The 25,854-nt window shown below is 36.3% G+C and overlaps 1 protein-coding gene across 4 annotated transcripts in view; it reads left to right on the top strand.

Moving 5' to 3' along the window:
* Nucleotides 1-25,854, top strand: part of PDE8B (phosphodiesterase 8B) — an 86,758-nt gene that overhangs the window by 42,132 nt on the left and 18,772 nt on the right. For 3 of the 4 annotated variants that reach the window (XM_066988042.1, XM_066988040.1, XM_066988041.1), the window contains exons 2-10: nucleotides 2,297-2,356; nucleotides 7,862-8,052; nucleotides 9,200-9,259; nucleotides 10,303-10,360; nucleotides 14,983-15,071; nucleotides 18,915-18,993; nucleotides 19,484-19,624; nucleotides 20,019-20,107; nucleotides 20,768-20,828. In XM_066988042.1, coding sequence (XP_066844143.1) covers nucleotides 2,330-2,356; nucleotides 7,862-8,052; nucleotides 9,200-9,259; nucleotides 10,303-10,360; nucleotides 14,983-15,071; nucleotides 18,915-18,993; nucleotides 19,484-19,624; nucleotides 20,019-20,107; nucleotides 20,768-20,828 — 795 coding nt within the window. In that variant the 5' untranslated portion in view covers nucleotides 2,297-2,329. Of the gene's footprint in view, nucleotides 1-2,296; nucleotides 2,357-7,861; nucleotides 8,053-9,199; nucleotides 9,260-10,302; nucleotides 10,361-14,982; nucleotides 15,072-18,914; nucleotides 18,994-19,483; nucleotides 19,625-20,018; nucleotides 20,108-20,767; nucleotides 20,829-25,854 lie in introns of those variants that run through there. The other variant, XM_066988043.1, reaches the window with a different exon arrangement.

The following is a 25,854-nucleotide window of genomic DNA, read 5'->3' as shown; positions in this document are numbered from 1 at the left end:
ATTGGGAATCTCAAATTTTCTAATCCTCGGGAAGCTTTCCTATCATCAGCAAAGACAGGAACATGCTAAAATACTGGGGTGGGGGTGGAGAAAAAAATTGGACTCCTTGATTTTCAGGTCTGTCCATCCAAGTATTTTCTATTTATGATGCTAACATGGATGTAGCACAGAGAGAAGTCCCAAGTCACAGTTGTGTGGATTTTTATTTTGTTATTTTAAATACTCAGGCTAAGAGAAGTGAAGGAAAGAAATCCCTAAAAAGAGTCAGACAGACTAGCCTGCATAGACCTGTCTCTTAGGCATAGTTATTCCATCTTGGACAAAACTGAGTAATGAAAGCTGGATGCCCCCTGAAGTGGTAGCAAAGCAGAAAACAGTAATTTACAATGTCAATTCCTAAGTAGCATTAATAAATGGATTAAAAAAAAATATTGCATTGGTGTCCTAAGCATCCTTTGTGAAGAATCCCAGGCTCTTGATCAATACATCTGGGAACTGTTGGAGCTCTGCATTTTAAAAAAGAACCTTTTGAAGTGATACAGACCCACGCACGTTGTGTACCTGTTGTTATTTTGCTTACTAGAGATTCTTCAAGTGAGATGACTTAAAAACACTTATCTAAATCAAAGTAATTCAAGATTAAAAATATATTTATATATTTAAAAGTTTCCTATATAATACCACTGGAGTGTAAATGTGCTATTTTTAAAATTTTATTTCTGGAGGGAAGAAAGAGCAGTTGGGAGTTTTGGGAGAACTCTGTTTCTCTAACCTTATTCATTACTTCATGGCCGATATTGTGATAACCCCTACTTGCATAATGTTCCCTTCCAATATGACAGGAGATCAAGTGGGAAATGAAGCTTTTGTGTGAGAAAGGGAGAGGTTAACTATACTTACATTGGAGGCAGTTTTTGCTTTGGAAAACCATGGTAGGCTTTGTGGTTTAGTTTTCTGGAGTACCGCCTGCTACTGCCTTCTGACGTACATTGAGCTCGGAAGAATCAGTGCTCAGTGATGAGTGAAAGTCCAACATATCAGCTGTAGCTGTATGTAATTCCACTGTCTCATACGCAGGCAATGTTAAGTATTAACACGCTATTGTATTCTCTGAGGAAGAAACATCGTCCATGTCGAATGTTTATCCGTGGTCCTTTAGAAAAATAATAAACTGAAGAACAAGGAAATACCTGGGTAAAGGGCTTGAACTAACAAGCAATGCAGAGCAGAATGGTGCAGAAATAAGGGTCCAGGATTCCTGGGAGTTGGGGAAGTCCTGGGAATGTGCCTGCAATTAGGTTTTTGTTCCAATATATGACCTGCAGAGCAACTGTTTTAACTCACCTACGCCAGTTTCGTAGAGTAGCTAGTGTCAGGAAAGCAGAAAATCTGCCCTTTCAGAGACTGATAACTTGTAAGTAATCCTCTGTAGGGTGAGGGGAGTGATATTTTAAGGGTTCAAAGACTTTTCCTTAAGTACATACATCTGTGGGAGGGAGCAGGTATTGTTCAGTTGCCTGACAACGGTCTTTAATTAATAATCTGAAGTGAAACAAATCAGCTGTGTATAGGAGGAGTGTATTGAAATATATCAGTACACAGAAGGTATGAAGGTAGTCCAACTCTTAGGAAATATGGCAACAAAGCAGCTACAGCCAATATTTGCTGACTTTCTTGCCATAGCTTTAAATTACTGTGCGGTCTCAAGTCTTCTGAAAATGACGTCACTCACATGATAGCAATGTGCTGTTGTGGTGGTTTTTTTTTTCCTACAAACTAAAAGCTACAGTTCTGGAAAACCATTTTAAATCTATAATCCATAAAAAGTTATCTTGTCTGAAAAGCCAATGTTTCGGTTTTCTAACCAAAACAACTAAAATATTATTATCAAATATCTGTTACAAGACCTTGGAGGCCTGCTTACATTGAAATGAGTAAGGCAATTTTTGGTAAAAAAAAAAATAGTTCTCCATAGTCTTAAACAAAATATAAATCCTTTTTAATGAAGGTGCTCTGATCTGGGGAAAGAGGAGAAAGGAAGAGGTGTCTAGATTTTTCCCTATTTAAAGCCCTACAATGTTTAACTTAGAGGAAAATAGGACAAAATAGTGAGTTTGGTAAAATCTGTTCATTGAAGATACACTTAACCACTTAAGAGCAACTAAATAAAGGCTGCTGGTCATTTGGCCTTCCTTTGAGAGTCTTACTGGCTATGTCTGATCTTTCATTCTTGCTTGCAAAATGTTACCTTGTTAAGAACCAGACTGAAAAAAAAATCTCTATTACTCTTACTTAGCAGGCTTCAGCTACAGAGGTACAAATTGGGCCCATGAGACTGACACAAGATCCAATTCAGGTAAGATGTTCTTTCAGTCTCTTGATACAGTCAATTCAGTGTTGATGAGTGATGAAATTAAGGTTCAGCCCTCATGGTTAAGTATAGTGTTTTCATTTTACTTGTGTAAGGGCAGTGGGATGGGTAATTGGTGTTGTGGTTTATCTGAGTGCCTTTGAAGAGACCTGTGGGTAAATTAAATTGGCAAACAAGGTGCTCAAATTTCCATTAACATCAAATCATTTATTTTATATGTCCTGTCAGTACAAGTGTGTGTGTGTGTGTGTGCATTAGCAAGTAAAACAGCTGTCTCTGAATGTTAAAAACCACCGAGTTCTGATATGGCACAGCTGAGAGCACCATTATAAAGTTTAGGTACCAGGTGAGTTTTGCTGGGTTTTGCACAACAGATCAAAGAACTGTGCTTTTATAGGTCACAGATGCAAGAAATCACATGTTCCAACGAGAACACTGAACTTTGGTTTAACAAGCAACAGCTCTTACCCGTAGTTGCTACTGTTTCTGTACAATTTGTTCCTGTGTCCGTAAACAGATGGATGCCAAGAGTTATTTTTTAGCGTATAGTGTGTTTTAGAGCTCTCAGATGATAGGAAATGATGTCATCCTAGTCTTTAATATCGCTCCTGTGAGCAACATTAAAAGTTCATTTGAGCTAACTTCTTGCCTTGCATCAGTTAACTCTCTAAATTACAGAGAAATTTAGTCAGCAGTCACCCTTTCTGGTTTTTGTTTGTTTGTTTGTTTGTTTCTTCTTTTTTCTTTTCATATCTGGCTACAAGAAGAAAAACCTGCATGTGGGATACATGCTGTTTCTGAGGTCAAAAAATCATGTGTATATATATCATAAAGCTTTAAAATTTTCTTTCTGTATGATAATACTAAATAAAGTATAATTCACTGTTAACTGTGATTTCCTCTGTTGAAACTGCTTATTTATAAAGAGACTGTATAATGGTGACTTCAGCAAACAAACGTCTTCATTTTTGAAGGAATTTGTACATAAATACGTGGAACATTTTATGGAAAAATGTTCCATAGACTGTGATCATCTTCAGTAAGATAGTCAAGAAAATACTTAAGTAAGAATATTCAGTGTTTATGGCAGCATTTTACTTGGTTTGCCTTGTATGAATTGGATTTGCCAAAGTATCACAGTATCTGTGTTAGCTATTGTGATATAAATTAAGTGAAGATTCATCATAGAAGAAGGGGAATTGTTTTGTGGGTTTTTTTTGTTTGTTTAGAAACCTGGTTGACATTCATCTTGTTATCCAGTTAGGTGTGGATGTTGTTTTGTCCCATCGTGAGTAAAGAGACAAATTGTGCTACAGAAAGCAGACTTTAAGTAAAACTCTTACCTGAAGAGTTTTTCATAAAGACTGCCATATATTAACTAAAGGGAAAATACTTTATATAAATTCACTTCCTATGTGGAACACATATGTGCAAGGATTGCACATATCCACTCATTTTAAAAATGTGTGCTAATCTTTTTTTCCAGCTTGAAGACAGAGCTACAGATTTCTCTGCAGTACAAAGAGAAACTAAACGTCACATTTTAAGTATCTATTTGTTGGTGCTTAATCGTGTCCTTAATTGTCTGATAAGTTAATTCAGTTTGTTAAAACAATTGTCACCAGAGTTTCTCTTAGCAATGTTCATTTTATGCTGGTGCATGTTTTAAACTGTCATTTGGGACCGAACCTGTGCCAGCCAGCAAATAGCCTGTATTTTTTGTCTGGGAGGTGACCTTTGTTGTGACTATGACTCGCCATAAACCATTTAATAGATTTCACCCTAGACTTTATTACCATCTGTGTTAGAGGACAAACCTGTTGTGGTTTGTATTAGATCACGACCCAGCTGCTGCAGGACATAGGAGTGGGAGAGGAGAACAGTCCAAAGCAAACATACCAGCTCCTACCCTCCAAACGCCCTCCTAGCGTGCAGCTTATGTGTCTGCCCAGATTTCGTACCAAGGCTAGAAAATGGGCACAGTTTGGTTGTGAGACCTTAGAAATGACTGTGAAGAAAGTACATATAAGTGTTTCTCCCAAGGACACAGGAGAAAGGTGTGTTGTAAACAGTTAGTGTACATAAAAAAGCTGTCTTGCCCTTTTGCAGAACTGTTTACTAGGGCTGACAGAGGTTTGTATGTGGGCCTTTTTTATACAGTTTTTAAGCCAGTGCCCTACATCATGCAAAGATCAGGAAAAAACAGTAAAACAAGCTAGATGATAGCCAGGGAAAACAAGTGGATATGAACAGTCTTGAACCACCTCTTGTGTTTGGCATTTTGATAGGAGATGGCCTTAATGGCCAGGGAGCTGACTTGCATGCAATTCAGGCATGCAGTCAAATGGATTAAACTGAAACCTTTTCTGCTTAACTTGTGAACCAGACCAAAGATTTAAAAATATATATATATAAAAATAAAAATCAATTTTTGTGGAGAACCTTGCAAAACAAGAAACCAATCTATATGTGCAACATTAATAACTGTTAAAATAAGGCCAGAGAGAGAAGGACAGACTAGGTCATGTTTCAACATCCAGTCTAGACGTTTTTTAAAGCAATGACCAATGGAAAAGCTACTGTGGTTTTATTTTTATGTTGTGTTAGAGTGAAGCCATGAATGTGGCATTGATTTCCCTAACAACCAACAGGTCAAGGGTTTGGAAAAGAAGAGAGAGATGAGGCAAGGCTCAGAAATTGTAGTGATGACCACTCCTAAAGCTTATGTTAGCATTTAAGGTGAAGTTTGTCATCATCTCCTTGCAACATTTAATACACTGGAAGTAAACTAGGTTGTGTATTAGGGTTACTGTGGCATTTTTCTCCATTCCTGGGTTTAATGAGGAAACTGAGATAATTACACTTCTTTTCCCACTGTACTTGTCTTGCATATTAGTAAGTGCATTTCCTTCTTGTCTTAGCATATACCTCTTGCTTTCTTTCAGAAAACATCTGTAGAATCTGTCTGCCACCTGTGGTAATTTGCCCACTTTGTTTTACCACAAAACACTGTCCCCCATTCAAATACTGTATTTTGTCCCCCCTTAAGACAATCATTGGTCATCATCACTTTCACAGCACCATGTTTCTGATGATGATTGTCTTACCTGTTGAGCTGCAACCAAAACATTAAGATGCCCAACATTTAACCGTTTGCCATGCCAATTTTGGGTGTCACAAGAGCAACCCCCTGACTATTACAATTCTTTTGATAGGATGCCTGCAATAGCATAAAAATGTTTAGATAACTTGTTTTATGACTACTTAAGTTGCTGTTTCTAGTTTTCTCATTGTTTCCTTCTGGTACCATGTGTCTGTACCCAGCTGTTGTCTCTTGGCTGTATTTTGAGATATTTAAAGTAGATCTCTGTCCATTTTCTTTGTTTGTATGATAATGTGGGAACAAGACCTGCAGCACCTGTGTAAAACAAATACTCAAAAACACTGTAGAAATTCCAGTACATCACCAAAAATGCAAATACCTCATCGGCAGAAGTCCGTGGTACTCCTAAGACAGAGCAGTGATTAATAAAATGTTCTATTTACAGTGAAACTGACATATTATATGCCAAAAAAAAAAAAAAAACCAACAACACAGATATGTGCTTTCCATCAAGAAACAAAAATTAAATTAACTCTTTTCCATGACAGTGTGTTTTATACAGATTGTTATATTTTTGTATTGATTTGGGGACATATCTTGCAATATATTTGCATAATTATAGTTATGTTATATAACTATATAGTTATTGCAGTTATATAACTATATAGTTATTATAGTTATGGTTTAATTCTTTACACTAAACTTCATACAAATTTTCATGAGAAAGTATGGTAATAATACATCAATGGTACTTTTTAAAGTTAATATTCTCTGAAGGATCCGCACACTGATATTTAGCTACTGGTGGGGGATCAGGTGGTTCAGTTAAGCTCCTTTATTTTACATCTGGTACATGACTGAATTTTGTAGTCCTTTATTTCCAAACTGAGAATGCTGAGAGAAGAAGATATCAAAAAAAGCACAATGAAAAACCTGTTTGCTGACCACATTGTACCAATCAAACTAGGAACAAAATAAAACTAACATCAGCTGGAAACAAACAGAAGATTGTATCAGGGTAGAGATTTTGCCCAGGTATCTGCAAAGGTCTACAGTAGAACCATGTAACTGCTTTTGAACACTCCGATAGCTGGAAAAAGATAGGGATTAGATTCAGTGACAACTGTCACCTTAGATGGCAAGTGGCAGAAACCCAAATCTACTTATTGTTAACTGCAATTAAGAATACTCTTTCTAGTAAACTAAAATTTTCAGATGTATTTCTTAATACCTACTGAAGTTCCAAGCACTTAATTTTCTACCACTGTTTAATGAAACCTTGGGTGATAGTCCTGCCACAGTAACATTAATGGTTCTGTTTATTGTTTAGAATTAAACAATCTAGACAGCTCAAGATAAAAGAAAAGTTATGGTCACCTTGTCTAGCTTCTAGGCCGATGGTGTTGTATTTCACGTGGTAACATCACAGACACACAGAACAGCATAAATAAAAGGTTATTAACCTTTTTCATGTGCATTTTGGGCAAAATCTGCCATATTTCACTCAGATTATTTCAGTGAAGTCAGGGATGTTTTTGATTTGAGAAATTAACATAGATTATAGATTATTCCAAGGCTGCAGGTTTTCTGTGCAATGCAAATAGCTGTGGATAAACTTTTGACTTCTTGAGACCTTTCCTTTCACACCATTTTTGCATCAAAATAATCTTTTTCTTTATCTGTCACATAGGGTGGCATAGTTAGTGATCAAATGTGATGTTTGAATCATTTTTTCTGCAGCCCAGCCCTGTCCATTCCTGTTGTTCTTTTCAGTTTTGAAAGAATACAGCTTAACTCCATTTTGTTGTACATTGAAGGCAGGGTAGCGAATAAAACCATATTATGTTAATTGTTTGTCCCTGAAGAGTGATAATTAGGGCTGTTACATTTCAGGAAGCTCCTTACAATTAAAAATATGTGTAATTAAAAATACAAGAGTGGTGGTGGTGTTTGAACATTTACTCAGCCAGTCTGGGTACTGATGGAATTTGAAAATGAGTTAGAAGAGACTCATCATCTGACAGCTATTTGGATAGCATGTGCGACCAAACCACCTTAACGTAGGAGTAATGTTCCTGAAGCTGTGATGCTCAGAGAATGAGCAAGGCAGGGTAACCTGTCATCATCTAACACTTTTACATCCAGAACAATCACAGCTTACTCGAAAGCAGTAAATATCAGTCCTACACAGTTAATGCTCTGTTGATAATTGCTCCATTTATTAATAGTCGTCCTACTGTGTCAGCTGTTTTACAATCTGTAGTCCAATATTTCCACTTTCAATGCAGACTCAATCTTTCTTAGAGAAGTGTTAGTTAAGATTTGCACCATGCAAGGAACTATTTTGTATTTTTTAAATTGATTATGTTGTTTTTCGTACTTCTCAGGTTTTGCTGATCTTTGCAAAAGAAGACAACCAAAGCGATGGTTTCTGGTGGGCTTGTGACAGAGCTGGTTACAAGTGCAGTATTGCCCGGACTCCTGAGTCAGCACTTGAATGTTTCCTTGATAAGCAACAGGAAATAATTGTTATAGATCACAGGAACTCCAGATATTTTGATGGAGAAGATATGTGCAGGTAACCAAAGAACCTTATGCTTTTTTTGAACTTCAAAGCATATTATACAAAAGTGACCCTTATAATTATAAAACCAACCTCCCCCTGGGAAAATAAAAAAATAATATAATGGAAATTTGGACATTGAGAACAGGAGTTTTTCATACATCAGTAAGTACATACGTAAGTAGATAAGTAGATAAGTTCATACGTTGGTACTACAGCAAGGTTTTAAGCTGCAGGGCTTCAAAGTAATGCTATTGTTTGCCCTCTAGGTCAGGTATGCTGCGCTGAGTGCTCTTCACAGAAGTTCACATCACTCTTCTGGCACACATGGAAATGAAAAATTAGCATGCATTTTGTACCATGCACCATACTGTATTAGTCCTTCATGAACTAACAGTTCCAGTCCTTATGACAAGTTCAAATACTTGTGCTTATGGAAGTACTTATAAAAGACAAAAAATGAATATGAAGACTCTTCACTTAGGAAAGCGTGACATGTTTGAAAAAGAATTATCTTTTGCCAGTGAAAGATGAGTGGAGTGATCTTCAGGTAGTTGGTCATGCTTTTTTCAGTTCATCAATAAGTGGTGAAAGTGGTGAAATTTTGTTTGCTCAGCATTTCATAAATGAGTGTGTTGTAGAGATGTGCATTTGCTATACCTTCTTTTCTTTTTACATGCCCAAAGGCTATATTTTGTAGCCTTTCAAGAAAATGTTTCAATATCTAGAAAGACAATGGTAAATATGGTAGAAGATGGAAGAGATTCTTGTTTAAATTAGATAATGAGTACTGAAAATGCATTGTATAGACATTGTATCTCTCAGCCCATGTGTTCAGAACAATCTGCTCCAAATGAACGAGGTAAGCAAGGCAAACCTGTATTAGGTAGGAAGAGCAGATGTAAGGAGTTGTGGTTCCTGCCCTATGCTTTTGGAGCTGTTGCCTCTGAGCTGCATTATGTTGTGCAGCACAACATAGGAGAAATCTGGTAGTGAAATGGAAATGAAATGTCTAAGTGAAGATGGGTAGGTTTTGGCAGTGTGACATCCTATTTTCTAAATTCAGCAACATCTTTCACTCCTGTTTTTTGTTTATATTGCCTGCGAAGATGTTGTAACATTGAGAAAGCATGTGGTGTAACAGAATATTTTGTTTTCTTAGGTCTATTCGTGCCACAAAGCCATCAGAACACACTGTAATACTTGCTGTGGTTCCACGCATGTACGTTTTACTCTGTTTTGTGAAATATTTTTATTTTACTCCATAAGAATGTTATATAAAATAGTTATCTAATAACAGAAGATATCTTATTATTAAGCCTTATAGAATAAGGTTATTAGTTATTTTTACCTAAAATGGGTAAATGATGTATATGGCCTATTTAAGTATTAAATAACCTTCCAATTATATAGAGCAATATATCACCTTGTCTTCAAGGGATCATAATGTAATGGTTTGGATACTAAGGAAAAATAAACACCTATGTGTTAGTTTCTAAAATGAAAGAATAGAAGAAAATGTATTATTTTCTAAAGGAAGTAACTAGATCATGTAACAAACTGTGATTATTAGGGAACTTGTTAATGGAGTAAACTTCATTAACTTCATTGTACTTAACTCAGCAGAGTGTGGTCCTGAAATCCTTATCGGATAATTCATACCCCATGTATTCAGGCAGAATTCTTATTGACTTAATTACATGGTTTATCAAATACCTTAGAAGAAGAGAGCTTTCCCATCTTTGTTAAAACTCCTACACACTGCTGAATCCATCCTCTTTTGTTAATTTCCTAGTTAATTTAAAGTATTAGCAAACTGAGTGGCAGAAGAGGAAATATTCCTGCCAAGATTAGGAAATAGATTAAGTTTGCTGCTGAACAATGCTTTACAGCTCATTTCACATTTTACTTAATAACACTATTTTAGATTCTTTCTTGTAAGATATGACAGGATGTCTTTTATTCTCTTAATGCTTTTTTTTTTCTTCTTCTAACACCCTCATGTGTCTGTGAAGAGACAGGTGTTCTGTAGAATACCTATCAGGTTTGCTATAGGAATTGTTTTCAGGTTGTAGAAACAGTTGCAAAAATCTACAAAAGAAGATTGTATCATCTTTGACATATTCAGAAGATCAACTTCTGTATTATTATGCTTTTATATGTGTATTTTATGTAAGACTTATTACTACATTATGTTTTAATAACTGTCAAACTGATACCATCTAGGTCTTCCGTGTTGAGTGACCAACATGTTTTATTTTATAGATCTGCTGATCAAGACGAGACTTCTGTTCTTCCCCTTCTTAATGCAGGCTTTGATAGGGTATGTCTTCTTTGATAAATTACATGTTTAATATAGTACCTATGATTGCTTTGTAAATTACAGACACTTCTTTTTCCTCAAACTGGAAATGAATCCTCCACGTAAACTAGACGTTTGCTTCTGTTCCAGATTTATTGATGAGAAAATAGTGGCAGCTGATTGGGTACTCTTCAATAATGTTTTGGAGAAGCATGTGAAATAAGAGACTCTGTGATCTAGCTAGTCCTTCCAGAATAAGTAGTGATGTGGAGAGATTAATTCCATGTGGTCTGGGCAGATGGTGGGTGGGTTTTGTTTATGAGTGCATTGGAAAAAACAATGTGGTGCCCTGATTAACGTGTGCTGCATGTAACAACATGCTGCCTAGTCATCTGGACGTTTCTGTGTCTTTGTGACTGCTAGGATTCCTCTTCTAAAAGGAGTACCAGCCTAGTCGAGCACCTGCTGAAGGGAAAAAGATGTTGTTTTTTCACTGAGGTTTGAATTGGGTTGTTGTGTTGGCCCGAACCCTCTCTTTTCAAGACAGCATTAAAAGTTGTCCTGTACAGGAAGCAGAAGGGAAGAGAACTGTTTCATTCTCTTTCTTAAAACAGCTTTGTAGGTGAGAGCAGAAAGGCAGCTCTGTAAATATAGCTTCAGTTGCTTACCATCTTCTAGCTTCTCAAGTCTTGTTTTCCCTTTCAAAAAATGCAGGACAATGTATTTAGTGGGCTGTATTATGACTTCAAGTGCAATATTGAGTTCAGACATGGGAGACACTGTGCTACTGAGGTGCGTTTTAGTGTCATGCTTTCTTCCAACAAAAATAAAAGTTTGTTGGATCTTTTTGCACCTGACAGCTGTTCTGGCAAGTGAAGAGAGAAGATTTGGTACAGTCTCTAACCATTCCCTCTAGCTGTCCCACATATACTGGGGAGCTTGCAACATATAATAATCCCCTACTTGAATTATTTTCAAGCCTTTAAAATATATCTGATGTCAGAGATCCTGTTTTCACAGAGGGGAGGCTGTAGGATTTTTTTCTGCTTGGGTAGGGATTTCTAGGGCCTAAATCCATATCAAAAACAAAACAAAACAAAAGTAAAAAATATAAATTAAAAAAAAAAATAACCCCCTTCTCCAAGTAGAGGAACAGTATCTCCTGGGATCTTCTCCTCAGCAGCATAATAAAATTGATAATTGATTTTTGTAAAATCACATCTGCTAAAATTATATTGTTCTCTTCACTGATTTTATTTTTACAGTCCATCTTTTCTGATAGCTTTATTTTGCATTATCACTATTCATTGTATTGGTGTTTGTCACATTATTTCCTCATCTTCCTCCACCCCTTCTCTTGACAAAACATGGGTCTGTCTGGTGGTAGCTGTCTTCTAAATGCATCTCCAACTTGACTAATGAAGTGTCTGATCCTGTAGCCAATTAGTCTGTCACTTTTTTCTAGAGTTTTGTAGAAAAAAAAAAAAAGAATTTTTATAGCAGGTTTAGGATGTAAACATTCCCAGGACTCCTTTAATATACTTAGGAGATATGCTTGCAAATGCATCAACCCTAATGTTTTTTTCATGCTGTGAATAGCTGATTATTTTGCTTTAAAATGTTCTGTTAACTTTGTGTATACGTGTGTTACAGAAATATCTTTCTATGTTTATGTGTACATATGTAATATACTAAAAGTATACTTGAATAATCACTTCATTACTTCTAATGAAATCAATGAAGATTGATTTTCATCCACATCTGGATCACTAAAAGATCTTATGACCACTTTCCAGAGAAAGATTTCAGGAATCTTTCGGCATTTTTTTTTTAATGCTGAGTTTGCCCTGTTTTTTTCTTCCTTCTTCTCAAGAAAGGGATTTATTACATGTCTTCTGAATGTTTTTCCAGTATCAGTAATAGCTTTTGTGTTTGCGTATTAATGGTCTTGTTAATGCATTACCTTCATGATGCTGATCTTTCCCCCTAAGTCTCATGAATATGATAGAAATGGCCTCCTTAGGATGGACTAAGTAAGTGATTTGACTTCCTGACTGATTTTAAACTGTGACTTAAATTACCAAAGGAGGAAGCCTTGATTTCTGCCGTTGCTCAAGTGCAAATTGTTTTGCATTTTGAACTTTAGTTCTTTTTCTAAACAAATGTTGATTCTGTTGACCCATTACTCTTAAAACTTGTTGGTTTGCAACAAAGCAAATTTTTAACGCTGAACCTGGTACTTCTTGCTAAGCAAGAAGAATGATGCATTTTTATTAGCTGATTAATTTTGTGGCTTACATCAAGTTCTGTATGGGATGATAGTGGAATCTGATTATAATGAAGTCAAATGTAATTTAAAAGTAAATGTTAGTTAAATAAAAATGTACTGTATAAATAAGAAACTTTTTAAAAAGAAGGTATTACTGTCAGCATTCTAGTATTTCAGAGGTAATAGATCTTCCTCTTCTTGTGCCTTGTTTATATGCACAAATTAGAAAAAGGAAACGTTGTCTGCTTTTTTTCAGGTCCAAGCTGGTTTCTCAGGTTTGAGTGAACTAGTACGTTAATAATATATTAATATTATAAACTTAAATAAAGAGATTCTGTGCACCTGCAGAAAAATATATACAGCAGTTAAGAGCAGGCTTAACACTTCCAACAAGCTGCAGTTCTTGGTTCCTTGGCATTGAATCATACCAACATGTTATCTTCATTTTCTTTTAAATTTTGTCAGTAAATGATAATACATTGAAATTCAAACTGAAAAGACCTTTAATACGTTCTAGGAAATTTAGCTTGTAAAATCAGCAGCCATCAGTGCTTAAATAGTATGTTATTGATAGATTTGTATTTTTATTGTTTTAAATTTCCTATAAGTATATTTGAAACTTTAAAACAGCACTCTAAAAGTGAAAATCTAAATCTTCAGTGCTGTAGAAGAAAAGTTTGCAGGCATTTTGTTTTGCAAAGAACACATCATCATCTGAACCCTAGTTTCTACCAGCTTTATACTGTGCCTTTTGGTTTCCCAGGCATTCACTTAATAAGCAAAGTGACAGTTGTAGAAATATTTTAATATCTTTACATTATAGGGATAAGGTAGACCAATGTTAACAGTTATTTTTAAATTTACTTTTTACGTTTTGGTGGCTACTTGGGATTAAGCTCTTGGTCTCCAAAACACAATTCTTAAAACAAGAGAGAAGCACAGGTTCCTCAAAAACATTCTTTGTTCTTCAGTGTTGACTGCTGGCTCTTGACTCAGCATGCAGCTGTACTGTGAGAACTGATGACATCACAGAGTATTTTCTGTGAAAAACAAAGTCTGTGCATGTATTTATAAAGCAGTGATTTAGCTCCTTAGAGCAGCAGCTTACTGATGAACAGTAAACTTTAGCTGAAGTCAGAGAATCTACTAGTACTTTTGTGATGAACATGAAGTTTCTGATTTCAGATGGACCGAACACAATACCTTTAAGCTTACTGCCTTTGCCTAACAAGTAAAGGACATTATTTCCATCTGGAGTATATAAAAATCTTGTTAGCTGCTGTCAGCACATTACTTACTTTATATACTTTTCTGCACTTCTGAATTCAAAAGTGATGACTCAGTGAGGTTACTTGTGGATCAAAGTTACTACAACTTCTGAGTTTTGGATGTAGTATTTGCAGAAAAACAGATGAAATGCAAAATGTCATTACATTTTTTCTTTTTTTTTAGCATGAATGTTTTATATCTCTAAGGTATTCGTTTTCTGTTCTGAATTAAGACATTGCTGTTCAAAATGAAACATCCAAATTATACTGTTTTTGTTTGAGACTGTGGGCTTTTTTTTTAGATTATCTATTTTCTAATTGAATACCTAACACCAAGTGGCAAATTTCACAGTTGTGATTTCAGCATATCTTCATATTTGCTTTGTATTTAACTAGTGATGTTGTCATAATGACTAGAAAATCATTCCCATGGAAAAGATGAGTCCTGAACACAAAAGGTACAACTAAGGCTTTTTATTTGTACAGAATCACAGAATGGGTGAGGTGGGCAAGGACTTATGGAGGCCGTCAGGTCCAACTCCCTGCTCAAGCAGGGACACACAGAGCAGGTTGCTCAGGACCACATACAGGTGGCTTTTGAAGATCTCCAAGGAGGAAGACTTCACAACCTCTCTGGGCAACCTGTGGCAGTGCTTGGTCATCCTCACAGTCAAGAAGTGCTTCCTAATTAGAATCGTAGAATTATTTAGATCGGAAAAGACTCTTAAGATCATCAAGTCCAACACTCAACACTCACAAGTTAGTTAGTGTCAGGAGGAACTTCCTGTGTTCCAGTTTGTGCCCACTGCCTCTCGTCCTGGCACTGGGAACCACTGAACAGAGGCTGCTTCTGTCCTCTTTGCATTCTCACTTCAGATACCTTGAAGAGGTCTCCCCTGAGTCTTCTCTTCTCTAACCTGAACAGTCCCACCTCTCTCTCAACCTTTCCTCAAATGAAAGATCTTCTGGTCCCTTAATCATTTTTGTGGCCTTTTGTTGGACTGTTGCCAGCTGTCTTTATCAGGTTAGAGTTTTAGAAGCAGGAACAGGAATAACAGATTTAAAAGCTTCCAGTCTATTTCATGCACTATTGATTTGTTTTCCAGCGTTTCATGGAGAATAGCAGCATAACTGCTTGTTACAATGAGCTGATTCAAATAGAACATGGGGAAGTACGATCTCAGTTCAAATTACGGTATGTAGAAGTGTAAGAGAGTGTGCACAACATAAATTGTTTGGTCTACGTTCCCAGCTATGCATGTATGTGCTTTGTTATACATGATATACACATATGTTAACCAATTCCTATAGCCTTATTTTGCTGTTCAGTTAATTTGTAACAAATCTAAGTGCTTTAGTAACTGGTACCCTCAAAAAGCTTCATTGGTATGCTTCATTCATTGGTAGTTTAAATGAAAGCTTTCCTTAACGCAAAAAGCAGTACATGCCCATCCCTTATTCTGATACTTGCTTCTGTCCATACGTCTTGAGGCACATATGTTGAATTTGGCAATGTTACAGCAGCCATTACTGGTATCACCATCAGAGTCAGAACCTTTAACAGAAATACTGCAGAACAATTTCTGCTCACTTAATTGCAAGGGTAGCATTCTACAGATTCTGTCCTGTGTGTAAGATTTAAGGGCTGCAAATTTACAGGACAGGACATTTTCACAAAATCGTTCTTGCTCACAGATGTGTGAGATGTCATACCTGACAGCTTGAGCTGAGCACCATCTTGAGCTGGCTCTTTATACCCTGAGTTTTTACTTTCCTGTCCGTGCAAGACTTGACAGTTCAGGATCATGAATTTTTATTTTAGTGAGAAATATCTAATTGTCTAATTATTTGTTTCACTAAGGTAAGAAGAAATTAAAGACTTTCATTCCATTATCATGTAATATGACTAATTTTATATTTAATACAAGTGCTTATACCTACATGTAAATATCTTTGTAATTCAACTCTATGTAAAAAGAGCCCTTAAAGCTGTCACACAGAGAAGTTGTATTTCTCTAGATCTCAAAAGTGAGTTCCAGTTCCTTTGACAGAGAACACTATCACTTCTCTACAAGATTCAGTGTTTCTTTTTAAGCAGTAGATTTTTAGAAACTTCATGTTCAAGTGAATGTGTTTGTGTATACAAAATAAGATTACAGTAAAATTTTCAGAAAAAAGAAAAAGGATTCAGGCTTACACAACTTTTAATAGGTGTTTTCAAAGGCTCAGCAGCAAAATAAAACAACAGTGAAATTTTAGAAATTAATTAGGTGTTACGGTGGTCCTGACTTGGTTCAGTAGAAAACAATGTGAAATGTGTGACTTCAGAATTAAGTCATCAATGATGAAAAACACCAGTTTATGTATAAGATCAGATGTCATTCATACATGCAAAACCTGTAGCTTATGTTTAAGTCCAATAAACCAGATTTTGTAGTAACAAGAATACTATGGAGAGAAAGGAAAATTTTCGAGATGTTAGATCTAGTTTTCAAGATTACTCATGGTTTAGCCAGTGTTCCAGTTGTAGAACTTTGTTGTCTGACAATGTACAAAGTCAGACTCCTGAAAGAAATCATAGGTCTGTGCAAATGGCCTCCTTAATTTCTTAGCTGAGAAGTGTTACAGCATTCATTGCTTTTTATTCTGTATGTAGAAGCTTTTTGGCATTTCCATCAGTTACTGTTTACCAAAATATAGAAGAATTAAAATTATCCTTTTGTTTCTTTAAGACATTAACAATGTATCAATGGTCTTTTGTGGTATGTTTTGTTTTCATTTATTTATTTTTCTAATAAACGTTATATCCTTCTCATTGAAAACTTCCTGCTTTAACACATGGAATAATTCATTTCAAGAACTGCATGCCAATACAGTTTGAGCATCTCTACATGAGTGATATCAATTACAAATGCAGATAATTAAAATTCAGGGAACATGGTTTGTTATCGGCTACCATGTTTTGCTGTGAGTTTATTTTAAAACGCACACCCACAAACAAAACAAAACCTTAAAATTTGAAGGAAACAGTGTCAGTCCCCAGAAGCATTTCATCTACAGATAAGCACATGAACACTTACAATAACATTTATACTAACATCTGGGGGCATAAAGTAGTCTTCTGAAAGATAAACTTTCTGAAAAGGAATACTTGTAACTTGGAGAAGCTGATATCCTGCAAAAGATGATTTCTTCCTATTTTTGCCCAGTTAGGCAGATGCTCTAAGTGAATTTACCATAAAATTAAAACAACTAGTGTTTGGTAAGTCTGCTTGGTTACAGTTTGTTCTCATCTGTGTGGTTTGATGAAATGGGGTGAAGAAGTGTTGCACATTATGTTTATCCCACAGGGTTCCTGGTCTCTGATCTGTTTGCTGTCTCAATAGGTCTTCAGTACAGCTTTGTATATATGGAAGGGAAGAGATAATATTTTCAGAAAGTTAATCAATGGGACTAAAAACAGGTTATTTCAGGTGTTCACATACAAGAGAAACTGTGTGAGAAAGCAGTATTTAAGGTCATTTCAGTGGACCAAAGTGTGTCCTATTCCAAGCAGAAACTGTTTCTCATCATAGCTTTTCTGCTTCACCTGTTATGCAACTGGGTTGGGCATCTGTAGGAGGTGTGCATTAATCAGAAATAGCGTGGACCATTTGAACTTTTAATTTTGCTGGCTTGGTTGCCAGATCAAATGATAAAAATAGGGTTTGAATAGTGCAAACATTGCTGTGTTTCCTTGCAGGAAGTTTACTTAATGACTGTTGCTAGCTGCTGGTGTACCAGATGAGTATCTGTCACTGAGATAAATTACTTGTTTCATACAGCAAAAAATCACACCATGGAGCTGGCTTGGACTGCTAGAGCATCCTTTGTAAAATTATACTGAGAGCTCCTTTTCTTGTATGAACTGAAATACTACTGTTGTATTCTGTATACAACACTTCTTCCTACAAATCTTCATCCACACAACTGCACGTGTATGTCTTTGTTTATAGTTCTTTTTGTTTTCTATTTGTTTCTGTGTTACTTCCATGATGAGCAAAGCTGGCAATGTCTTGTATTTCTTGATACAGAGGCAGAATACTTCTCTGCTAATGATTTGCTGGTCATCAGTATTAATTCAAACCCCACTATGCAGTCTGTGAGCAAGATGTCCCTTTTAGGTAATAACAAGGATGTTTATGCATGATGCACTTTATGCTACCTGCAGTGAGAAGTACATAGCAGATAATTAGTTTGTGTTTAGTCCACATCAAAAATAAAGTACTGGCATCTATCAAAGCAGGTATGTCTGAGTTGTTTCTTTTTGTATACGCTATATATCCGTAGTTTGCTTTCTTATGCTAGGAGCCTGCATTAATGTTAGTCCCATTCTGTGTAAATTATAAGCAATTTAAACCCTGTAGCAAAAGGGCAAGATTTTTGTTTTCTTGTGTTAGTTAAAGGATAGTCCTGAAAAAATGGGAAGTGGAGATTAATTTTGCCCCTAATTAAAATCAGGAAGTATGGAGATCAAGTTGTTGAATTATTACTTGGAGGCAAGAAAAGCGATATTTTTCTGACTAGGACTTTGAAATGGCTTCAATTATTTACTCTTATTATGTTGCATTACAACTTCTTTGACAGTGGAGATCTTTTTGCTGTAACTTTATATGTATCTGTGCTGTGGTGATTTTTTTTGTTCCCTATCTTTAATGATCACAAAACTTTCTATTGTAATGTAACAGCCATTTGTTATTTTTACAGCTAAGTGTTAGTTCCTGCTCTCTAGAGCATGTCTAGAAAAAGCAACATACTATTAAGTTGATGCAGTACTCATGAGCAATTTTACAATGTGATCTGCAGAAAAACATATGAACAACAGGAATGTCTGAAGATGAATTGCTTCAAAAAGTTATAATGGAGACGGGTACTTGGTTTAATCATAATGACATTCTGGTTTGTGATTCATCTACTGATAAGTACAGTGTAATAATGCATTTATGGTAAGCAAAATACTCTAACAATAAAACTAATGTGAATCATTTACTAATTTCAGGGCATGTAATGCAGTGTTTACAGCATTAGACCATTGTCAGGAAGCCATAGAAATAACCAGTGAAGATCATGTTGTTCAGGTATGGAGAAAAAAAGTTAATCATTTTGTAGAATTTGAAGACAGGAACCCCAAAGAGTTCTTTGCTCAGTAATTTCTAATTCTGTATTTTAATTTTGTTGCTATATTTCTGCAGTAATTCTGGATGCTGCATGTTGACACTTGCTGAACTTCTAAGACCTTTCTTTTTGTACCTTTATTTAGATGATCATTTCCAGTGAAGTAATGTTACTTATGGTAAAACAACAAAGAGATCCATAGCAGAACTAGATAACCTGTACAGTAAAGGGTTTTTGACTTCTCTTTCTGTGCTTTCTGATAACAGTTTGTATATCCCATTCTGTGTTCAACTCCTTATGTAAATTAAATGTTTCTCCATTTGCATAGTATTTTTATGTGACAAACACTGAACTGTAGGGCTGTGTGGTTATGGCTATGGATGTGCATCCTGAAATACTTAGACAGTCATGTGCAAGTAACTGTGTTTTAAGTGTGCTCTTCTTGTTTGACAGTATGTTAATTCAGCCTTTGAACGGATGATGGGGTATCACAAGGGAGAGCTCATTGGCAAGGAACTCACTGAAATACCAAAAAGCGTTAAAAACTGTGCAGATCTTTCAGACACTATCAATGCATTTATTAAAAAAGGAAAGGTAAGTAAGTAAAATTAAGCTTGTGCTTGTGCTTGTGATTTGGATTTCCAGGCTGCTTTGTTTTTAATACTCTAGGTTTAAAAACACAAGACACTGTTTTCGTGAGTTGCGTATATTTGACCAGAATTCTGTTCCTCTGATTCCTAAACTTCTTTCTAAATATTGGGTACTCTCTCACAAGAGAAATATATGAAAAAATTTTGCACTGTCCTTTGATAAGCAAATATCTGTTAAAGGTGGAACTATGTATTACAACATTTTACACTATTTTAAAAATACAACCATGAAATAGTATGTAATTATTTACTACAGAAAGACTATGTAATAATAAGTGAATATTTGACTGCAAGCTGAGTATTCTTAGACGCTGTCTCGGTTATGTGTGTTTGCTTAGGAATGGCAAGGGGTTTATTACACAAACAGAAAATCAGGAGACAGTATCCAGCAGCATGTGAGGATAACGCCTGTGATCGGTCAAGGAGGGTAACTAACTTGTACAGAGCACAGTTGCTTTCTGTTTTTTGGGGGGTCATTCTTTCTGCTTTCCCTATCTGAGAGTTTGGCATGACCCTCTATGTATTTAGGAGCAGGGTGATGATAGAACTACTGATTTTAAGTGATGCGGAAAGAATAAGCAAAATTAAGAAGGCCATGTTTTTTACTCATGTTTGTCCATTTTGGTGTCTTCCTACTCTGGCTAAAAGGACTGTAAAATCATAACAATTAGTAGTGTTGCTCATCTAGACACCTAAAAACTGATGTTTAGGCTGATGTTACAATACATTTTTTTATGAAGTTATTCTACAGTATACAAACTGTTAACCAGTCAGCTGGAAGGATCATCAGCTAGATGATTCTCTTGTTTTATGACCATGCTTGTATGTGCTTGCACTTTTACAGTGTATCATGTGTATGTTGCCAAATTATACTCCCAGATGGGCAGGTGAATTCCTGCAGAAGCAAAAGAATCACATATCCTTGGACAAAAACATAGCTATAACACTGGAGTGCTTGTTGCTCAGTCAGCCATTTGGTGTTGGTTTTGGTATCTTGCTTCATAAAAGCATCAAGAATTCAGCTTTAAAAAATAGCAGTGTATCACTACAGTTTGATGTGGTAACAATTGCTTATTTCTGTTGCTAGGAAGATAAGACACTTTGTGTCCCTAAAAAGGCCGCGATGTACTAATGAAAACAACAAGCAGGTACTGTTTTCCTTCCATGTCTTAATTTTCATCACTTTTACTGACTTTTTGTTTAAGAAATGAATATAGATCACATCCTCTTTGAAAAACATTCTCATATTATCATTGCATGTTGGATCAAGCAAGAAACTTTTGCATTTGCTTAGCCTTTTTATGCTGGACTATTTTCCTTTTGTAGGACTGCTGAGTAGAGAATGCCTTTTATTCACTGGAACTTAGATACGACAGTTGAGTCTGTGATATTGTGGAGCAGCACAGACTATAACGCAAAGGGAGTTCAGGGTATTTTTTTCTATAACTGCTCTTGCCATTCTGATCTGACATACTTAGAGCTGATAATGACCTATGCTCAGCTGTCGCAAGGTTTGCAAATGTGTAGTTCTTGAGTAAAGTATAAATTGAATAAAATGTTATCTGGAAGTAGGACCTGAGATATCACATACACCACAGAAAGTGTGCTGTGGAGGGGTGTAATTCAAGCCATAGTTCAAAACACTCTCAGTGATCCTCGGCTGCATTAGGCAAAGTGTCAACAGAGGTGAACCGCTCTATTCAGCTCTGATGAGGCCACACCTGGAGTTCTGTGTATAGTTCTGCCCACCCCCAGTACAAGAGGGACCTGGGCACATGGGAGAGAGTCCAGCAGAGGGCCACCAAGATGATGAAGGGACTGGAGCACCTCTCCTATGAGATAAGGCTGAGAGAGCTGGAACTATTCAGCCTGGAGGCTCAGGGGAATCTCTTCAATGTCTACAAATACCTGAAGGGAAGTCGGTGGTGTACAGTGACGGGATAAGAGGTAATGGGCAAACTACTGTAGGTGTCCCTGCTTGAGCAGGGGGTTGAACCAGGTGATCTCCAGAGGTCTCTTCCAACCTCAGCCATTCAGTGATTCTGTCACCCCAGTGTCTGCAGTCCAGGCACATATCCACCCAAGCAGGTTCTGAAACAAATCTGGTGGCATGAGAAGCCGTTCGATGTGATCTACTCCTAGTTCACTCCATCTGAAAGCGCCTCTGAACCAAATGGTTATATTGCATGTTTTGCCTCAAAAATACTTTAGTACGTGGCTTGAAGAGTAAGGAATTCTGGGCTTCTCTGAGCTGAGGACTGAAATCTCTCTATGGTCTGTAGAAGTAAGAGGTAGGAAGAAAGCAGTATGAGGTAGGAACATAAAGAGTAGCTGGCAGCATTGTGGAGTGAAGATGTACTTGTGAAACATATTTCCTATCATTTCCATTTTCCTTAAAATCCCTTTTTTTTAGGGATGGAGTTATGTATCTTTTGTCTAGAATTTTAAATATTCTTTTATCTTTCATGGGGGTAAAGACACTTGTGCATAAAGGTATGTGGAAAGTCACTATAATTTCTAATTGTCCCTTTTTCAGTATAACAAGCCAATAATACATTATTGTAATACATTATTGGAAAACTACTCTTGGAAAAAGTTAATAGGTAGTATTCTGTTGGTTGAAACCATGCCCCTTGCACAGGTTTTTGTGCAAGGTAGTATCAAGTCAACTGAGAAATCTTCATAGCTTCTGGAAGAACTGAAGCTTTACCACTTAAAAACAAAGCTTGAAGTGTTTTAACCTTACCTTGTATTTTGATCAAAACATATATTTTAGTATTGGCAGCAAGGTATCATTTACAGTAGCAGGATTTTAAAAGCGCTCAGCCTGGAGTGCAAGAGATTTTTGTAAAAGAAGTAGTGTCAATGTTACATGTATTTCTTTTTTCTTAATTCATTAATAAAACCACATAGTTCATGTTGTTTCATTTACAGCTGCTTTGACATTGATTTGGAATTGAGATAGCATTTGATGTTTTTTCTGTAACATACACACAGCTGAAAGATTGGTGCAGGACAGCGTAAATGTCATACTGTTTATAAAAGATCATCAGTGCAAAACAATTGCAGGTTTGCAGCCATCTAGGAAAAGCACCAATAGGAATATAGATAAAAGTGCTTTTGTCTTCTGTTTTTAATCTCTCAGTTCTTTGGATTGCTTAAGCCAGTAAATTTGAGACCAAAATTATAGTAACGTGTCAAAGGCCACATTCACACTCTTTATACTGTTGCACTGTTGGAAAGCACCATCAATAAATGCTTTTTAGTATTGAATCATGAGCAGTTATGAGGAAATAAAGCCTGAATCCAATGGGCATGGGCAGCCTTAGAGTTCTGGTGAGCCCAGATTATAAGAACTGCTAGGGGATCTGTACAGAAGTAGAGATCTGCTACAAAGATTAAAGACCACAACCTAACAGAATGTGTAGTCTATAGAGATTTAAGGTCCTCACTAAAAAAATTTAAAAAAAAAGAAAAAGGTGTGGCCAACAAAACTAAGTGATTTTTTGCATTTCTCTTCCATAGTGGAAGTCTCTCCTGTGTGTAGTAAGTACAGTATCAGGTGTTGCGGCATTGAACAGAAAACTCTGACAGTGTCTTGAGGCTTTGGTTTGGTTTCTTACTCATTTTATATGGGTGGTATTGGTGACATGTAAGAATATCTATACAATATTCATAAGACTCCTTACGGTTATTTTTGTAGCATTACTGGTATGGTGGTATTATTGTGGTCAGCATTTGGACACTGCAGGTTACACCCTCTGGTGGCAAAGAGAAGTTCAGTCAAAGAGAAAACATTGTGTAGCTGCCAAGCTCAACCTGAACTTTGCAGAAAAGCTTCATTTTCTGTAGCAGTTAACAGAACAGACTAAATATCCATTAAAGCTTGATTAAAATTAAAATGAAAATTATCGTTGAATTAGTGACAAAATAGTGTTAATAAAATGGCTCCTGGGGTTTTACTTTAGCTATTGAATTTCACTCAGTTAGTTTTGTGGTAGCCTCTATATTTCTAATTCTCAGTAAACTGCAGTATTTTAAGACACAGTACACCATCTTGTTTGAAAAGTCAGGGAGAAGAGGGCAAATGTCTCACTGCGTAGACTTTCTGCATTTGTACAATTGAAATAAATGTTTTTAGGGATTGAAGAATTAAACAGTTAATAGCACTCTGTCTGCATCTAGAGAGTTGAGGTAAGGACTATTATTTGTCCGCTTGCTGAGATGTAGCAATTTTCCCTGTTCCTAATGCATTGAGGATGTGCTGCCCTTGGGTTAAATGAGACTTTATCAAACAATAATATAGAACAGTCCCAGAGGTAGGCAAGCCCATCACAGACACTCCTGTTCTTTGGTTTTGGAGCTAGTAATCTCTTTCTTCTATTCATTTAGACCTTTCTGAAGTCATCCTCATGTTCTGCTGTAAGGCAGTCCCTTGCTTTCATCTGCCATTTTGTATCAGTACGTTCCTGAAAAATAAATTTACCTCTCCCTTGACAATACAGCAGCTGGGTGAGATGATCATGTGCCTTCAGGCACTGTAGATTGCTTAGGGTGTGACAGGATGCTGCTTGATTTTTCCACGTGTATAAACCAAATAGCTCAGGCTTGACTTGGCATCTCTTCAGGAGACAGGCCACCTGCAAGCGATGAGACTTCAGCATTTCAGCCACAGATACTGGTAGTTGAAAGCCTATTGGAAATATCAGAATATCCTGAGCTACTGCATCTTGCTGAGCCATCTTGTCCTATCCAGATGGTGGTGTCAGTGCTCTTCATGAAGTTTTAACCTTTTGGCTCTCCGTGGTGTGATCCCGTGCACTGGTGGGGGTACAGACTCTTCATGTTAATGCACTGAAATAAGCTTCTCTGCAGGTAAAGCTGAGGACTAAATGCATGGAAGGATAGCAAGGGGGAAGAGGAGGCAGTAAGACTGCAAAATCTGTAACCCAGAAGGAGTTGAGGGTGATGTTTGTCATCCTGTAAGCAGCACTTGCTCTGCTCCAGGAACATTTGTTCATCCCCCACAGCCCACTCATGGTCTTACTGTGCAATTTCCTAAGTAAAATACCATCAGGAGTTTGAGTGATTGAATTCCAGTGTCAGTTATTTCTTTTAGAAAGCTGGCGTAGGTTCACAAGTCAGCATGATGGTGTTATATATTGAATTGTGTATGTCTGTGGTCTTTATTGCCAAGAGATCTGAAGATTAAATGAGGCTTCAGTTCTAAAATAAATCAGTCGTTGCATTTAATCACACTTTAAAGAGAAAGTGTTTTGTAATAAGACTCATTTTGTTGTTGTTGTTGTTGATTTTTTTTTTACCTCTAGCCATGGGGGCATCTTAAGCAGTGGAGCAAAAGACCACCACATTTCTTAACACTTAAATATTTCTTATTTTGCAAAACAAATCTGGAAAGACTTTTTTGCAACAAATACAATATTTGTAAGTTTTTTTTTTTCCTCCATCATTTTTTTCCTCCAGTTCAATTTGTACCCAGCTTTTGTTGAGGATTTTTAAAACTCATTTTCTCAAAAGTACCTTCTGGGGAAAATTAAGCCCATGTGGCAGTCATATGCTTGGTAAATCCTGGAATCCATTTCTGAATACTTGAATCCTAGAACTTTCCCCCAAACTGAAAAAAAAAAAAAAAAAAAAAAAAAAGTTTCTCTTCAGACCAAAGGTAATTCTTTATGTAAGAATAAAAGGAAAAAAAAAACAATGTAATAAGTTATAGGGTGGTAAAATCTGCTATGATTCAAATTTTGATCCAAATTTCTGTTTCACTTCATCAGTGTAATTATAAGTGGCTTGAACTCAATATTCAGACACTGTATACAGGCTTTCAAACATCCTTACATTACTATATATAGTTTCACAGTTAAAAATGTAGACATGTTCTTTGGCATTACTGACAGACTCTCTAAGGAATATCATAGTATTAGAGATTACAGTATAATCAGAAACCACTGTAAAGAAATTTTCATGGATTTCTGTGCCAGATTTATTCCATACAAAAAAGAACCATATTAGATTTATGCACAGAAAATAATACGTCTGAAACTGTAGTAATTTTTTGTACAGAGGAGATCTGTGAATGAGGATTGACTTTCATGTGACTATTTGTGCATGCTGAAGCCTGGCTAATGATTAATTCTGCCTTTATGAATTGAG

Source organism: Anser cygnoides, chromosome Z, assembly GCF_040182565.1.
Source record: "Anser cygnoides isolate HZ-2024a breed goose chromosome Z, Taihu_goose_T2T_genome, whole genome shotgun sequence".
Classification (NCBI taxonomy): domain Eukaryota; kingdom Metazoa; phylum Chordata; class Aves; order Anseriformes; family Anatidae; genus Anser; species Anser cygnoides.
This window is presented reverse-complemented; position numbering and strand designations above follow the sequence as displayed.